Source organism: Mus pahari, chromosome 14 (assembly GCF_900095145.1).
Source record: "Mus pahari chromosome 14, PAHARI_EIJ_v1.1, whole genome shotgun sequence".
Classification (NCBI taxonomy): domain Eukaryota; kingdom Metazoa; phylum Chordata; class Mammalia; order Rodentia; family Muridae; genus Mus; species Mus pahari.
This window is the reverse complement of record NC_034603.1, coordinates 19,636,270-19,654,927: the sequence shown is the minus strand read 5'-3', so window position 1 is coordinate 19,654,927 and position 18,658 is coordinate 19,636,270. Positions and strand designations below refer to the sequence as shown.

Sequence of the window (18,658 nt, the reverse complement as noted above, 5' to 3'; positions counted from 1 at the left end):
TGGCCTAATCGGCCATCATTGGGAAGAGAGGCCCCTTGGTTTTGTAAACTTTATATGACCCAGCACAAGGGAAGGCCAGGACCAAGTAGTGGGAGTGGGTGGGTAGGGGAGCAGGGGTGGGGTGGGGGTATAGGGAACTTTTGGGATAGCATTTGAAATGTAAATAAAGAAAATAATAATAAGAATTAAGCATTACAAAGAACAGAGCCAAGCTCAGGACAAATCTTACCAAGGCCTAGGAAATTGGGGGGTTGTGGTATTGCATTAGCAGAACCCCCCCAAAACAGGCTTTTCTGCTAGGCCCAAAGGAACAGCATAATGGAGGAATTACTGGGGACCCCTGACAGTGAGGTTTAACTATCCAGTAGCCTTGCACCTGGCTTCCTCCTCAAGCTGCCTGGTCCCACCCCCTGGTCTTTTCATGTATTCAATCCTTTGTCTTGTGTCATTGTAACTATGGATGTATCTTGCCCCGCTTTTCTTGTTTGTTCTGTATTAATAATGTGATGCTCATTTTGATCAGCGCATTCAGTTTTACACCCTCAAACAAACAAACAAACAAACAAACAAAAAAGCAAAAACAAAACGATTTGGGTGGGGAAGGTGAAACTGTGAGGGGCTCTGTAGAGGAAGCTCATTTTGGATGTAATGGGTGTAATGGGAGGAAGGATGCTGTGGGGACAGGGACGCCTGGGGTTTGCATGGAGGAAGGTGGTGAAACCTTAGCCTGATGGCCCTGCCAAAGGAAGGAGAGGCAGGGTCTGGGAAGGAGCTGAGATCTGCAGGAAACAGTGTCGTGTGGAGGTCCCATGGCGGAGAGCTGGCGGGGTCTCTGTCTGCTGACTTAGAGGGCCGCTGCTTCAGGATGGGTGATCAAGAATTGAGTTTCTAAGGCTGGATTCAGGGAGGATGTTGAGGACATAGAACATCTAGTTTGGGAATGGTGGATGCCAAGAAGCCAAGGAGAGGTGGAATGAGGCATGATGGCCCAGCGATAGTAGATGGCACTCAAGAAGAAAGATATGATCCAGGACCAAGACATAGATGGACATAGATGACTGGCGCGTCCGTTTGGGTGCAGGGTCCATGGTGTGCCTAGCTTTGGCTTAGGAACTAAAAAAACCAGGACTCACCTGGGTCTCCTCTTCGTCCAGGCTTGCCACGCCGCCCAGGGGGACCTAAGCAGGAGAACAAGGATAGATTCATTAAGAAGGGAAGCCAGGGCATTTGAACATGGCCTCTACCTGTCACTTCCTATCACTGGGGGAGTAGACGGAGCCCATACCCACAGAGTACCCTGGCGCCTGCCTGGGGCTGGTGGAAGGAGCCGGGGGTGGGTATGGAGGAGCGGGGAGATCCCTCTCGCTTTTGCCACGCTCTGTCTTTGCTCTTTCAGGTCTCACTGCACATTCCTCCCCATCCTGTCATTCATTACTCATTCCTCCATCCTCCCCAAGCTCAGAGGTGCTCCCGTGACACCTACTGTGGGAGAGCTTGCAGAGGATAAACTTCAGACTTGGGAGAGAGACAAAGCCAAGGGTGCACGTGTTCTCACAAAGCCCTCCCCTCCCACAATGCTTTGCACTGCTCAGTAAAATGAAACAAGACCCACACGGTTAAAAACCAGTGCTGTCACAGTCAGGGTATGACAGGTTAAATTTGGCAACCACAGGCACCACGCTGTCCCTTTAACTTCTTTTCACAGCTGGGGGTTTCTGGTCAGAACAGCTGAGCGAAACTCAAGGCTTGTAGACACAGGGCTGAGGCAGTTGCTCAGTTGGCAGAGCGCTTGCCTCGCGTGCGTGAAGCCATGGACTTGATCCCTAGCAGTACGCACACCAGGCACTGTGGCAGAGGCCTCTAGTCTCAGCTCAAGGGAAGAGGAGGCAAGAGGGCCAGGAGCTTCAAAGTCATCAATGGCTGTATTGACTCTGAGGCCAGTCTGGGTTACGTGAGACTGTGTGTTTAAAAATAAAAGAGAAAAACCGCAAAAGAGGCAAACACATGCCACGCCATAGCTCTGTGTTTAGGACAGAAACTTCTATCAAAGATTTAGGCCCTGGTTTGGTTTTTTTTTTTTTGACACAGGTTTTGAAGTCGGAGTTCGTGTTGAAGTTTGAGGGGGACCTTGTTGACATGTTATCCCGGCAAGGCCCTGACTCCAGCACCTGCATGGGATTTAAAGTGTGTGGGGGTGTCTCTACGCTGGCACCTGCACTCCAGTCTCCTTGAGATCTCCACGAGGATGTCTGAGCACCGTAACCCACACTCGTTTCTTTATCTCCTTCCTGTGCCCCGCGTGTGGCTGCTTGCATCTGAGAACCTTGTGAGCCAGCCACATAGAATAACTATGCCCTGATGTCTGGGGGGGTGGTGGTGGAGGGGGGACGACTCGGCATCCTTGGTGGCCTTCCGTCCTCTGTGGATGCTTCTGTTCTCAGGGAGAGTATGTGGGGATGGCAGCCCATCAGCACGCACGGGGCCATGTTCCTCTGCTTGCGGAGGGAGAAGACACAATTTTCACCCACAGAGCCTTGAGGGCTCTTGCCAGGCCAGAGAAAGGCTGAGCTGTGAGGCGTGGCAGGAAAGGAGGTCTAAGTGGGAGACACATCAGGCTATGTGCAGACCTGAGGCTGAACGAGCACCATGGCATTTCAATGGCCATTGCCGGGCACGAGTATAAAATTCCCTGTCTGGGTTAACTTAGGCCACATTTGCTTTTGTTGAGGTGGCAGAACGAATGGATTCGTCTGGGTGGCTCTTCTGGGTGGCATGGTTCGGCAGTAGGCCCAATAGAGACGGGTGCGACAGATTAGGCAACTGCCCAGGCAGGGTGGGGTGCCCTGCCTCCGGGGCCCTTTGTGCAAAGCTCCCAGCAGGCCCAAGCTGGGATGTCGCTAAGCATACAGGGCCTGTGGGGCTACAGACACACTGGCTGTCACTCGAAGATGAAAGGGCCCAAGTGGAGAAGAAGGAGCCTGCTTGGAAACAGCCTAGGGCCGGTGGCAGCCAGGTTCTGGAGACTTTTGTGTGATTCATTCATGTGGCCAACAGGTCCACCCTTTGTTCTAAGATTCTTCTTCAGATGCTCGGCTTTAAGGGGAGACAACGCGCACCCAAACGGACTCTCCTTCCAGTTGCTTCCTCACCAATGCCCAAGAAGCTGGCTGGGTAGCATCCCAGAATCCTCTGGCTGTGCCCTCTACCCCCCACTCCCAACCTAGACTGTGGCTTCATTTCTCTCTCTGTCTCCCCCGCCCCCCCCCCCGCATCTGCCCTTTCTGCTCTGTCCCCAACAGTCCCTCTTACAGCCTCTCATACAGCTCTGTGTCTGTCTCCAGCTCTCAGCCTGGGATGGGATGCTGGCAGAGGGAAGGTCAAAGAGAGGCACGATGGGTACCTCTTTTATTTCCTCCCATTTAGTCTCTTCAGATAATTGCTAGTTATTTGCGTCCAACATCTTGACACTGCCATACAATGTTGTCAATGGATCAAATGCCCAACAACCACTCACTCAAATTACCAAAAAATGCCTCCCTCCAACAGTTTCAATTCTCTGTGTAGCCCTGGCTGTCCTGGAACTCACTCTGTAGACCAGGCTGGCCTTGATGAACTCAGAAATTCGCCTGCCTCTGTCTCCCGAGTGCTGGGATTAGAGGCGTGTGCCACCAATGCCCTGCAGTTTCAATGCTTTAAGTTTACAACCTTGTGTTGTGCCAAGTTCAGTTACCCTGGACCACATGCACCCCACAGGCATGCCTGGGAATCCAGCAAGCTCCAGGCCTTAGAGCAGACACAGAACCACCGGGTTGGGTAAGGAGGGGGGTGGTTTCTGCTCTTATTTCTTCCCCATTTCATGACGATGGGTGAGTGGGCCATGCCTGGGCATAGGTCTCCGTGTAAACGTATTTTCTGCCCCCCCAGGCATGCGGAGAGGCTCAGCAGCTCTCATCTTGTGGGCAGGGGCCAGGTCCCGGTACTGGCACTGTCCTTGTCTTTTTTTTTTTTTTTTTTTTCTGATGCTGGGCTTTAGGACCCCACACAGGCTAAACAAATGCTCTCCTGGTGAGCTTCAACTCGAGCCCCTAGTCCCTCGTTGAGTATAGGAGCGCGGGGCTAACCTATGGGAAGCAGAGGTCTCTTCTGTGTCCCTAATCCCTGCCCATCTGCAGACCTGGGCATCGGAAGGCAGCAGCTGAGCATTCCAAAGCTATTGCGCAGCCGAGGAGTGGGATTGCTCCATGCAGCCCCGAGGTTTCTGGTGTGACACATGCCATCCCAGGCCCTGGAATAACTTAGAATAACATCCTGAGTAACTCAAGATGCCCGTGGCCACATTAACTAACTCCAGGAGTTCAAGGGCCGACACAAGGAAATATTTATTTATTTATTTATTTATCATTTTTTAAAAGATAGGATCTCATGGCAGTCCAGGCTGCCCTTGAACTTGCTATATAAAGCTGACCTTAAACTTCTGATCTCCCTGTCTCTACCTCCCGAATGCTAGGATTTACAGGCATGCACCATCGTATCTGGATTGTGTGGTGCTGGGAATAGAGCCCTTGTGGATGCCAGGCAAGTATTCTATCCATTGAACCGATTTGTCCCCAAGGGCCAAAAGGGACACTACTATAGAAATTTCTAATGCAGAAATTTTATCTTTGGTTGGGCTGGAGAAGTCATACCATTGACCAATTCCAAAGGGGGACCCTAAACTTCAAACTTCCCTCACTTCCCCTCGAACACGAGCCCCTAAATCTCCCCATGTCTACCTCCCCGAATGACATTTCCATCAGCGCCTGACTTACTGATGGTCTCTTGTAGAGTCGCCAGTCACCTAGCTGGGCTGAGTAGAGACTCAGTGACCAGGCCACTCCCTGGCCATTCAGCCCCCAGTGCTGGCTCGATCTTCTCTCTGACATTCCCACGGGGCAGGAACTTTTGTGTAGTTTTAAAAATTGAATCTGTTCAACAGTTCTCCACCAGACTTTTTCCCGTCTCTCTCCTTTTTTCTTTCTACAGGTGGGGGTGAGACTGGAGCAGAGGCTTAGAGAAACCAAGGAAACGGTCGCAGACACAACAGCCAGAGGTGAAATGACTTCCTTCCTGTTTTAGGTTGAGCCACAGCCCATTCTCTAGGGTGGGTAAGCAAGGGTAGCTCATACCATAACGAGCTCAGCCGTAAGCAGGAAGGACATTCTGACACATGCTACAACATGGATAAGCCTTGGGGACATCGTGCTGCCGGAAACAAGACAGTTTCAAAAGAGTAAAAAAAAAAAAAATGTGGCCATAAGGATCTGAGTTGGGTTATCAGGACCTAGGCAAACATCCAGGTGTGTTGGTGACTCAGAAGTCACTTAAAAAGCTGTGTGTGGTGATGATGTGGTGATGTGCCGGGGAGTTAGAGATGGGCGGATCCTTGGGCTTCTGGTTAGCCAGCCTAAATGAATTGGCGAGTTCCAGGTCAATGAGGACCGGTCTCAGAAAGTGAGTCCTGATGGTACCGCTCTATTGCTGAAGGCAACACTATGTCACTGAGCAAGGAAAAGCTTCACTCGTGACCAGTGTGCGTGATGTTGGAAGGCACTCTGCACACTGCTGGAGGAGAGAGGCCATCATGATGTCACCGAACTACAATATGATCCACCACTGTGACCTGTCTGTAGGATATACTGACGTAATACACAAATGTTATGGGAGCAACCATCCACTTAAAATGGACTTAAGGCTCACTCTATGAGATGGAACCCACACTTGACACTGCTGAAGTGACCAAGAACCTGAGATTAGCTAGGACATGGGTCCAGGGGAAAACCTAATGCTATCACTCTGCTAAGGGAGCGTAGCACTAAAGTGACTCCTGATGGCTATATTGCTATATTCACAGATCCGTGCCTCCCCCAGTCCTTATCAGAGAAGGTTCTTACAGAAGACGGGAACTGACTTAGACGCAACTGGACAATGTGCAGAGAGCGAGAGACTCCAGAGCACTCACCTCTAAGTGGGTGTCTTCACTAAAGCCCTCTCCTCAAGGCTCAGGGATGGAGGCAGACAAGGAGGCAGAAAGGCTGCAGAGCCACAGGTGGTGAGGGGCACCAAGACACAGCAGGGATGATGGAATCTATGAACCCACAGAGAGTGTGGCAGCGTGCACAAGACCTGTGCATAGCTAGAGAGGCAGTCTCAGGGCTGAGAGGGAAAAGCAGACATGAGGTCCCAGACCAAGAAGCTATCTGCAGTTGGTATCCACTGGCGAAGGGGAAATCAATTTTCTCCAGTGGAGTGTCACTGGGTATATCAGTGACAGGTCCCCTGCCTAAGGGTAGCTGGCCAATACAGAGCAGACTCAGTTATGTGTGTGTCTTTTGTTTTGCTTGGCATTTTGTGTCTCATTGGCTTTTTTTTTTGTTTTGTTTGGTTTTGATTTTTCAGTTTTTTTGCCCCCCTTCCCCCCCTTTTTTTTTTGAGAGAGAGAGACAGAAAGAAAGAATACAAAGTTGGGTGGCCTAGGGAGATGGGAAGGACCCGGGAGGAGTTGGGGGAGGGGAAACAATAAAATATATATCACGAAATTAAAAAACTCAAACAACAATAGCTGGGTGATGGTGGCACATGCCTTTAACTCCAGCACTTGGGAGGCAGAGGCAGAGGCAGAGGCAGAGGCAGGAGGATCTGTGAGTTCAAGGCTAGCTTGGTCTACAGAGTGAGTTCCAGGACAGCCAGGGCTACACAGAGAAACCCTGTCTCGAAACACTAAAGAAAAGCGGGGGAGCAACTGAGGAAGACACCAGAAGTTATCTCTGGCCTCCACACTCAGGTGCATGCGTGTATGTGTACATGGATACATGTGAACACATGCGCACATGTGCGCACACACACACACACACACACACACACACACACACTTAAATAACAACTGACTCCAATTGCACAAAGATCCTAGATAAGTCAGGTTGGTAGGGGTGGAGAGTGTAGTAGGGACTTTTGGAGCCAGGAGAGTACAGACTTAGTTCTGCAACAGGATGAAGGTTCTTTCTGGAAGCAGGTGATATGTTAGTAGCAATTCTGTATTGTTTATATCATGTTGGAAAACAAAACCAAACAAAACAAACTCAGCGATCCCAGGCTGTGACAGTCTGTCCTGATGGAGACTAGGTGATGCTGTCGGCTGCCACAGTCACAGTGTGCACTCCAGTCAGGGAAGATAGTGGCATCCCAAGGTCATACACAGAGGGAATGGCAGACTAAGATCTGAGCCCAGGTCTGTGAGATTTCAGGCCTGTGCTGGCTGCTCTCGTGTCAACTTGACACACAAGCTAGAGTTATCTGAAAGGAGGGAGACTTAATTGAGGAAATGACTTCATAGGATCCCGCTGTAAGGCAGTTTCCTAATTAGTTATTGATTGAGGAGGCCCCAGCCCATGGTGGGTGGTGCCATCCCTGGGCTGGTGGTCCTGGGGTCTATGAGGAAGCAGGCTGAGCTAGCCAAGGGAAGCAAGCCAATCTCCATGGCCTCTGCATCAGTGTCTGCCTCCAGGTTCCTGCTCTGCGTGGAGTTCCTGCCCCAGGTTCATTTGGTGATGAACGGCAGTGTGGAAGTGTAAGCTGGATGAACCTTTTCCTCTCCAACTTGCTTCTTGGTCACGGTGTTTTGTTGCAGCAACGGAGACCCTGACTAAGACAGGGACCCATCCCCTGAGCATCCCACTGTGACCAAGGATCTCCTTGTCATGCCAGGACTCTGGGAGAGCGGTGGCGTGAGGCAGCTCTGAATCACCCTCGCTTGATCTTTAGCTGACAGGTCCTTGCGGTTGCCTGGGCCATTTGTGGGGTGGTCCCTGAGCAGAGGAGGTAGGGAGGTCCCTGATTTGTGCTTCTAAGACAAAGTCATTAAAAACCTGGCCCTAGCCCTGGATGCGGTGGTGCACGCCTTTAATCCCTCCACTCAGGAGGCAGAGGCAGATGGATCTCTATGAATCAAAGCCAATCTTGTCTACATAGTGATGCCCTGTCCCCCAGACTGAAAACCTAACCATAACAAAAAGCCCCCAAACAGAATGCCCCAAAACAAAATCCTTAAACTGACCAAACAACCCCCCTCCCCACAACCTCGCCCTAGATCATTGCTTCCTGCGCCTCGGGCAGGCCGAGCTGTTGACTCCTTCCCAGACGTGGGCAGCTCCGTTGCCTCGGTTCTAGTGGGCTTTCTTCCTTGGAGGTGTGGAGCAGGTGTATAGTCGTAGATTCCCCTGGTGGAGCTGGGTCCCTGCTCTTCCCAGGGAGGCTTGCTGGCTGGCAGGCTAGCTCAGACTCAGCCAGCACCGAAGGCAATAGTGCCATCTGGACAACGAAATCCCGGCCTCTTCCTCTGAAAACCCAGTTCTTTCCAAAGGTTTCAGGCCTCTGGACTCATTTCCCATCATCCACCGCACCCCCCTGGTTGCTGGGAAACAGATACCACAACCTCATCATGACTGTCTGGAACCAGGGATGTTGTCCAGGCTGGTGACAGACCCGACTGGAAAACTCACTTGGACATTGTGCTATTTAGTAATAAATGACTGGAGCTCAAATCAAGAGGGGCTGGGTGGGTGGCTGGCCCCCAACCTCACATTTACAAAAGATTTCAGATGTGGACATAGCCACTTTCTCCAAAGAAAAGGATGGAACCAGCCAGCCACCGTAGCCTGACAGTGTTTAGTACAAGCAAGATGAAGCTGGGATCACTTATATAGTGTTAGCTCTGCGCCAATATCAGTTCTATGAAAACTCATGAGTGTCTCACACTAACACTAGGAGAAAGGCTGCTACTCACTAATATCCATTTTATAGATGAATAAACTGAGGCATGGGGCAATGAACTGACTCTGTGGGGTTGCCCGGCTAGGAATGTGAGGAGCCATGCCAACTGGACCATGATCCTGTGCTTCCCAGCCACTGCCTGACTCCCTCCTACCAGAGACTATGCTTGTTAGGGGCAGTGATCCAAAGAGTCCATGTGCTTTATAACCACATCTTGACATTTGCTATTTATTTATTTTTAAAGATGCCAGAAGCCACACAGAAAGCAAGTAGCCCAGGGATGGCTCTCAGGCTGGTGGACTGAATATCTCATTAGGAGACCACATGCCGTGGGCAGTGTCGAGACCTGGACCGGCCCCAGGCCCTTGGGGCATACCTTCCTGAAGCCATCCCAAATGCCTGTCGTTTTGTGGGCTGAGTCTTGCAATTCCAGACACATTATTTACAGGGGTGACACACCAGCCTTGTTTCATACAACCCCCTGTATGTCCTCTGGAGACCCCAGAGCCATCTTGCAAATGGTCTCAGTGGGAGGAGCGTGTCCAGAGAGCACGGGTTGGGGGGGTTTGCCGCTCATGGATGCTGAGCCGGGACAGGCTATGTGCTGGGCATTTGGCTTCAAGGACTCTGAGGACCAAAGGTGAGATGCTGCGTCCAAGTGTTAGGGCTGGTCGGGAATACGGGTCTAGCCTCCACTGCCCTTGCTCCCCTAAGCTCCCCCTTTTCAGGGAGACTGACTGTCGCTTATGCTACAGTCCTAGGGCAAAGAATGAAATACCCCATCTAGAGAGCACAGACAAAGCGTCTGGTAGGAATTCCCAGTATAGCTCAGCTGTTAGAGTGCCTGCCTGCCATGCGCGAAGCTCTGGGTTTGATTCTCAACTCCGCATACACTAAGCACGGTGGAATGTGCTTGTAACCCTGTCCCTGAGGAGGTGGAGGTTGGAAGATCAGAAATTCAAGACTATTTACAGATAGAGAGCAAGTCTGAGGCTAGCCTGGGCTACGTGAGACCCCATCTTTAAAAAAGTGGGGAAGGAGGAAGAGAGCGTAAATGAAACTTTGGACCAGTGTGGTGGCACCCAGAGCACCATAGTGGCACTAGGGTAAGTGCTTTTGACCACAGAGGTGCACGGGCACCATTGTTCTGGTGGAAGACCCCACCCCTGAGTTGACAGCAGAGACCCTCAATGTCTCTTTAAATGACTGATGGTGTCTCATAGGGGTAGCCAAGGGCTGTGGATGACCTTGTGCTCAGTACAACAGTGTGGGGAGGTGGGGTTCCTGAGAAGTGACTACGATTAATAGTGTAGAAGACGTTTGTCATAAATGGGAACCTGTCTTTCCTCCCACCATTTCCCTTACACGTCCCTCCTCGGGTTTGGTGTGTGTCCCTGAATCCTGGACTTTTCGGCTTTGACAGCTATGACACAGATAACTCCGAGCCTCAGCCAGCACAAAATGCAGCAAGACACCTGGTAACGGGCAGTTCTCAGGGTGTGCAGAGCCTCTCCCTCCTCCCTGGGCTCAAGCAGCTCGCTGCAGAGAGACTGAAGAGCTTCGCAACGACCCAAAAGTCCGTGACCTTTCCCTCCCACAGAGCTCCAGGCCGTGAGAAGGAAGGGTTGGAGGGTCCCCGACGGGAAGGGGCTGGTGGGGCCAGCTTAGAGAGAGGTGTGTGTCTGTGGCTGAATCAGGTCAATACGGATGTCTGAGGGCCTGGGTACAGGCAAAGGGTGATGCTGCCGGAAGCTGGGGTGTGCCACCTGGTCACCGCCATGTTGCTTCAGGTGGCAGGTGGTGGTGGGTTGGGGGTCAAGGTTCTCGATGTATCTGTGAGAACAATGAGCCCTCGCTAGGGTTCATGGTTCCTCTGGGATCCATTTCCTGTCGGAAAACAGGCTCCAGAGAGAAGCACATAAACCAGCACACCCCGAAGATGCCAAATTCCTCAACTCTTCCTTCACCCTGAAGCTGTAATCACTGACATGTGGGCTCCTGCACTCCCGAACCTAAGGAAGGCTAGGATTTACTGCTGTCAGAGAGAGGAAAGCTTTTTATTTTTATTTTATTATTATTATTATTTTTTACATAACTTAAAAGGCCAGGCCATTCCTCTGAGCTTTGATTTTCATGAGAATTCCTCACAACGCCACTGTTGTCCTGCTCAGATGGTTCTAGAAAGGGGCAGGTGAGGTGCATGGCTGGAGGCATCATGGAGAAGGTGGGCTTAGGGAGTGACGGTCAGAGAACGGCTGGCCACTCAGTGTGTACAATCTGGTTCTGAGCCCTCTGGTGCTAAACTTGGGACTCCTGGCTCTTTGGGTCAGGGGGACAGAGCTCTCCAAGGGGAAGGGGCTCACACCCTTTAACCTGTGCTCCTCAGGAGTCAGGGAGAGCTTTCGAAGGCTCTGGGGTGACTGGTTTGGTATGCCAATGACTGAAGGGCTTCCTGGGGAACAAGGGAAGTTAGTTCCCCTAACAGGCAACTGTAAGGAGGAGGTTCAGTAATGCCCATTGCCACCTACAGCTCCTTACCCCATCCCTACAGAGGACTTTTGCTTAAGCCTGTCTGCATATCTCTACCTCAGGGCCTTTGTACAGGCCACATCTGCCTGGCACTCCCCCTGCTCCTGAACATTTGGACCACCTAAAGGATCCTGTCCTTAGGGGGTCTGTGTCATATAGTCCTGTTTATTTTCCGGCAATTACTTATCTTTTTTTTTTTTTTTAAAGATTTATTTATTTATTATATGTTAGTACATTGTAGCTTTCTTCAGACACTCCAGAGGAGGGCATCTGACCTCATTATGGGTGGTTGTGAGCCACCATGTGGTTGCTGGGATTTGAACTCAGGACCTCTGGAAGGGGAGTCAGTGCTCTTAACCGCTGAGCCATCTCTCCAGCCCCAATTACTTATCTTTATTAAAGCATTTATTTGTTTTACGTGCTTAGTTTTTCTCTTTCTTTCTTTCTTTCTTTCTTTCTTTCTTTCTTTCTTTCTTTTCTTTTCTTTTCTTTTCTTTTTTTTTTTTTTTGAGACAGGGTTTCTCTTTGTAGCCCTGGCTGCCCTGGAACTCACTCTGTAGACCAGGCTGGCCTCGAACTCAGAAATCCACCTGCCTCTGCCTCCCAAGTGCTGGGATTAAAGGCGTGCGCCACCACTGCCTGGCTTGCTTAGTTTTTCTTAAAGCTGTGTGTGTGTGTGATATAAGGGTTGAATACAGGGTCATTAAATAGTTATTTAGTTTGGGGGCTGAAGAAATGGCTCAGAGGTTGAGAGTGTATTCTGCTTGCTGAGGACCTAAGTTTGGTTTCCAGCACTCACACTATGAGGCTGATAACCGTTAGCAACCCCACCCAGCTTCAGGGGATCTAACACCCTCTTCTGGCTTCCCCAGGCGCTGCACCCAAGTCTACCAGCCTACGCGTGTGCATACACACATGCACATAGTTGAAAATAAAAATAAACCTTTACCAAATCTCGGTGTATCGTGGTGGGTGTGTCACACACCAAGGCATATTTGTGGAGGTCAGAGGACAGCTTCCATGAGTTTGTTCTCTCCTTCCACCATGTGGGTCCTGGGGATCAAACTGAGGCTGTGAGGTAGTGGGCGCTGCTGAGCCATCTCCCTGGCCATGAACGCAGGGTCTTGTACATCTTGGGAACACACTTTTACTGAGTGACACCCCCAGTCAAAGATTGATACCATTTTTAAGTTGACACACCATGAACGACACCTGTCAGGGGCTAGTGTGACAGCCAGTGTTCTGTCATGATCAGGTCAGAGTGACTGGGTCACATCCACCTCAGAGCTGAGAACATGTGGAGTCTTCTCTGTGAGCTCCTTTGAAATGCACACTTAGTTTTGTCATCCATAATGAGTCTACAAAGATACGTGATGCTATTCCTCTGGGGCTGTGGGCATGGCTCAGTGGAAGAACGCAGTTTAACACATGGAAGGCCTTGGGTTTGATCCTCAGCACCACACGACCACAAAAGACAAACCAACCCTCAACAAGCCAGCAACAATCTGCTACAATTACACCAACATCTACTACCAAACCTGGAGGCTCTTCCTCCAACCCAATCACAGCCCCGAACACATTAAACATCCTCCTTCCATTCCAAACCCCTGCCATTGCTCACCAGGGGGCATGGCCTTTCTTTCTCCAGAACCTCATGTGTTCGTGTCTGTGGGCTCACGGGTGTGGCTTCCCAAGGGGCCTTACACCCAGGCGGAAGCTAGATCGCTGTTCGGAGCATGTGTGACTTATGTTTCAGATACTGGGGTGCTGAGGTGCCTGCAAACCACAACCCTCCAAAAACCCTTGAGTGGTGGTCAGCTTGGCTGACATGGACACCCTGCTTAGTTTTCCTGTTCCCCTGGGCTATTGCTGTGCCCCACACAGGGCCTTGAGTGGTTCACATCTTGACAGAGCCGAGGACCAGATTTCTGGTGAAGCTCCAGCGCTGGAAAGCTGGCCAGTTTGTGTCAGACCTGGCTACTCAGAAGTAACTCTAAAGCTCTCACTCCCCATCTCTTCATTCTTGTTCCTGGAGGTCCTGTGTGCCCAGGGCTGGGATCTGCTGTCTCCTCTTTCATGGGCTGGTTGGTGCATAGGCTCATGTGGTCAAACAGCTGCAGTTTTTTTTTTTTTTTTTTTTTTTTTTTTCTCCAGCGTTGAGGGTGGAGCCTAGGGCCTATACATGCTAGGAAACCATTCTACCCTGAGTTACCTACCCACAGGGTAATTCCCTGAACATATTTATTGACATATGACTTACACAATACAGTTTATCCAATGGGTTTTGTTACATAACATTGTATTAATTTACTTAATTTATAATATCAGCATGGGGGGGTGTTAATCACAGGGCTTCATGTATGCTAAACACATGCTCTATCACTGAGCCGTATTTTCATCTCTACTTTGTGGTGCATGCATGTACACATCAGGCACATATGTGTGCCTGATGTGGAGGCTAGAGGTCAAGATGGGGTATCTTCTTTAATAGCTCTCTACCTCATTATTTTAAAGATTTATTTTTACTGTTTTTAAGTGTGTGTGTGTGTATATGTGTGTGTGTGTGTGTGTGTTTGTGTATTTGTGTATGTGTGTGGTATGAGTATGTACACATGAGTGCCTGTGGCGGCTGGACGTATCAGGTCCCTCTGCAGCTGAAGTTACAGGTGGTTGTGAGCCATCTGATGTGGATGCTGGGAACCCCACTCAGGTTCCCCCGAAGAGCAGTGTGCTTTCTTCATTGCTGAGTCATCTCTGTGACTCCCCACTTTATTTTATGAGAGGAGGCGCCTTTCACTGAACCTAGATCTCCCTCACTCAGCTAGGCTAGCTGGTCAGTGAGGTCCAGGGGTCCGTTTGTCTCTGCCACCCCAGAACTGGGATTATAGGGCACCTGAGACCGGACCTAGCTTTTATACGTGGGGGCTGGGGATCTGAACTCACGTCCCCACACTTGAACACGTGCTTCCTGGGTCGCCAACCCAGCGCCCCTCCCCCACCCTTACCCCCATCCTGGTTCTAAACTCATTGCTCTTTATTCCTACCATCCTGACAAGGACGACTCTGATGTGCACTCCTGGCAAGGACTGTGTGACGCAATGCATTCCCTGAATGGTCACAGGCTCCTCTGAGGCAGAAGCGATACCTCCCCCCATTCTCCTGAAGCAGAAAATTGACCCAGAGGGTCCTAGTCACTGGCTTGAAGCCATCTGACCACGGCAACACTAAGGCTCAAAGTCTCCATACCTTTCTGCCTTTCAATCAGCAGAGACAGAACAGATCCCCTCACCAGCTCTAGTAGCGGGGGGGGGGGGGGGGCTAAGCAGACTAAGCCAAAGACCTCACTCCTAACCTCTAAATGAACCCCCAGAGTCTGTCAGCATTGCCNGAGGCAGAAGCGATACCTCCCCCCATTCTCCTGAAGCAGAAAATTGACCCAGAGGGTCCTAGTCACTGGCTTGAAGCCATCTGACCACGGCAACAATAAGGCTCAAAGCCTCAAGACCTTTCTGCCTTCCAATCACTAGAGAAAATACAGATCCCCTCACCAGCTCTGGGGGGGGGGGGGGGGGGGCTAAGCAGACTAAGCCAAAGACCTCACTCCTAACCTCTAAATGAACCCCCAGAGTCTGTCAGCATTGCCTCATACCCAGGAGCCCCAAGGGTGTGGGCAGACCCATCACACCCCCCATTTCTGTCTACTTACTGCCGTACCAAGGGCAGTGAGTCCTATTTCAGAGAGCGTCGTCTCTGCTCTAAACTGTGTGTGTAGGAACTGAGACCCTCTAGCAGCACCATGAGGCGAGCACTCTTCTTCCACTTTTGTAGCTGTGAGGGGTAAGCAACCTCACCCAACTCAGGCCCTGCAGCCCATCTGCCTCTGTTCCCCCAGGCCCAGTGCTGTCTTCTCTGTGCATGGGTGTGCACAGCCTCGATCCTGTGTCTCTCCGTTTCCTTTCTTGCCTTCTGCTTTGCATTCGCTGTCGCATGGTCAGGAGGATATTTCCCTACTGGAAATCTCATGGTGGTGTTTCCTTTACAATATGGGGTCTCGCCATTCTTGGAACACACAGCTGCCTGGCCGAGGTTCAGACTGGGCTCGGTTTCTCTCTGTGTGCTGCTCTGCCTGTCTCTCTTTGCCCAGATGCACTCACTCCACCGAGCCGTTTCTCCCATATCTTCAGTGTCCGTTCTTTATGTCTTGTTGGGGGAGAAACTCCTACCCATCCTCAGGATCCAGCTAGGACATGGAGTTATGTCATCTCCTCCCTGCATGCTCACCTTTGGGTTAGGGATATTCATTTTCTGCAGTACTTAGCAACCCAAGACGGTGTTTGCCCATCTGAATAGTCCTTGAGCCCCACACACACAAACAGGAAGCCATTGGATTTATTCAGATGTTCTGGGTGCTTCCAGCTAAGCTGCATCAAGGTGGTCATCACTGACCATGGAACAAGGCTATGTCTCCCAAGGTGTCCAGCAGCAGCTTGGGTCTGGGGACAGACTTTGTTCTTTGTCCGTATTTCACACCTGTGACTTCTCTCATGCTCCGAGCCTCCGTGCCATACTGCCCACTGGTGGTGAGGGTTTCGAGATGCCAGTTTCTGATCTGAGGGCAAGCTGCTACAGTCCCTCTAGGACTGAAAAGCACACACTTAGTGAATCTAGCCCCAGTAAACTGCTCTTAACCACTCCCTAGGGAGAGCCCCGAGACCCCAGATAATTAGCTGCATGTGTGTGGGAGACAGGCCTGTTTTTTTCTCCAAGGATTTATGAGCAGGGGGTCTATTCTCACTGGTCTCCATCTCGGGAAAGACCACTCTCTGGAACACTTGCTGAATATTCCATCAACAGTAGGACCCATATGCTCACGGTAAGGCTGCCTGACATCGTCATCCGCCATATGTTTCTTGTCTCCTACGCATTTTAGCACCAGCTCCGGGGAATGCCTGCATGGCTGAGCATCCCTAAACACAGCTCCGAAAGGAACACTTAGAATTTACCCTCATGAAAGCCACCACTGCGCTTTCCAAACAGACTTGGAAGCACATTCAAAGTTTATTTAGAAACAACTCTTTCTTTTTTTTTTTTCCCTCAGTAGACTTCGAGAGTGCTTATGGTTTCTCTCTCTTGAGCCCTGGCCCACTGGAACCTTGAGAACAATTCCTTCATCTTACGGACAAGGAACACTTAGAAAAGAGCAGAGAGGTGTGAGCAGCCGCTCATCTGTCCAGAGGGGCATTTCTTCAACTCACATTCTCTGGCTTTCTCTCTTGAGCTCAGAGCCTCTAACGATGCAGGCAGGTGATCTATAAGGAGCCATACCCTTTGCCCCGGTCCTCTCTGCATCTGTTGGCGGATACACTCTCTAACTGTCACATTCTTTGGCTCTATTCTTGTTCTTCACATAGTCACTTTGCATTTGTTTATACACAAAACTACTTAAGTCTACACCTTTAATCCAAGCAGTTGGGAGGCAGAGGGAGGCAGATATTGGAGTTTGAATCCAGCCTGGTCTACAGAGCAAGTTCCAGGACAGTCAGGGCTACACAGAGAAACCCTGTCTAACAAAACAAAACAAAACAAAACAAAACAAAACAAAACAAAACATAAAACTACCTAAGACTTAGTCTGGGGTTAGTGAATTCATCTACACATTAGTCCGTACGTCTGTCCATTCATCCATCCACCCATCCACCCATCCATTGATTTATTAATCTTTCTTCACCTTTTTTGACTGTTCATGTATCTACCCATACATCTGTCCATTCACTCATTCCACCCCATCCATCCTTCCCTCCCTCTCTCTATTTCTCATCTGTCTTCCTATCCACTTACCATCTACTCACCCACCCACCCATCCATTGATTCATAAATCTTTGTTCATTCGTGCTTTTGACTATCTGTCTTTCTGTTGGTGCATCTTTCTCTCCATTCATCCACCCATCCATCTATCTGTCCATCCATCCATCCATCCACTAACCTGCCATCCATCCTCCCATCCATCCATTAATTTATCAGTCTTTGCTCATTTATTTTATTGTCTATTCATCTGTCTGTCCTATCCACTTGTGTATCCATGAGTCCACCCACCCACCCACCCACCAACAAAGGACACACTGATAGCCCACCCTGTGCTTTAGCCAGCCCCCAGGATACTTCAGTGAGCACATTTCAATTCTTGAGGCAAGCTGCTGAGCTCTTACCTCCATCCCAATGACCCATCAATAGCTCTCAAGGGGTCTGGGAGCATCATCAAGTAACCAATTACCTCCCAGCATGGGAATTTAACTAGAGAGATATGGATGTTGTGGGGGACCTAGGAAGGGCTATTGGTGCCTGGGAAGGAGTTTGGGTTCTGAAGGGGAGATGAAATTATGCCCAGGTAAGAAAGCTGTCTATCTATCCCTGTCTCCCTGACCCAGTGGGCAGGACCCCAGGGCCCAGGAAACCTAATGCCTACTCCAAGGCTTGGGAGAACCCAGGTCTGATGCTACACATTCTGCTACTGAGCCAGAGGCTGATCTTTCCCTTCATGATTCGTCTAGGGATCCTGTGAGACCTGCATCAACATCTCTGTTCTGCAGAGGAGGAGACTGGGACTCAGTAGAAATGGGGGACAGTTCATAGGAGGCGGAGTGCATGTGCTGAAGTTTGAGGGTTGGTCATCATCTGTGTCATGGCTGCTCAGCCCTTTGCAATCGCTGTCTATTCCTCAGGATAGCAGTAGCTGCTTTAGCTGCCGATCTCTCTGATCCCTCTGATGGTTTCCTGGAGGGATCAGGACTCTAGGCCTATTGTCTAGGGGTCAGGGCTCTCTCTGTACCCCACAAATCCCAGATGATCCTGGCATGAGGCTGCCTTTCCTCTGTGGGAAGAGAGGGTTTAGAAGACTCCCACAGGCCCAGCAGAGACGAAGGGTTGAGAGCAAGGATCGCAGCAAATTCCAGGCTCTTTACTCTCGTTCCTGTCAAGAGGCCATGGTTAAGTTAGCCATCTGGGAAGCTGGCCCGCCTCTGGCTGTCCTGCCAGGAGAGGCCAGCAGGCCAGCCCATGTGTGGGATGGGAGACCATGTACAACCTGTGACCTGGGCTCTCTCACAGTTACAGGGAGTGTCTGGGGTCATCCTTCATGCCCCCCTCTCCCACATGTCACTAGTGAATTACCACTCCTGTCTGTCATCTCCTTTGTTCTTGTCAAACAGTTTCTCCTCTAAGCCCTTTTGCCTTTGACCTCCTCATGTGCCTCCCTTCCCTGGGGACCCATTTGTCCCAGTCAGTCTGTGCCTTTGACCCTATCCAAGGCAACTTTGTAAATCTGTCA

General features: G+C 50.5%; 1 protein-coding gene across 1 annotated transcript in view; it reads right to left on the bottom strand.

Annotated features, from left to right (window-relative positions):
• Positions 1-18,658, bottom strand: part of Col23a1 (collagen type XXIII alpha 1 chain) — a 295,946-nt gene that overhangs the window by 65,109 nt on the left and 212,179 nt on the right. Inside the window, exon 3 of the mRNA XM_021212924.1 lies at positions 1,134-1,178. Coding sequence (XP_021068583.1) covers positions 1,134-1,178 — 45 coding nt within the window. The remainder of the gene's footprint in view (positions 1-1,133; positions 1,179-18,658) is intronic.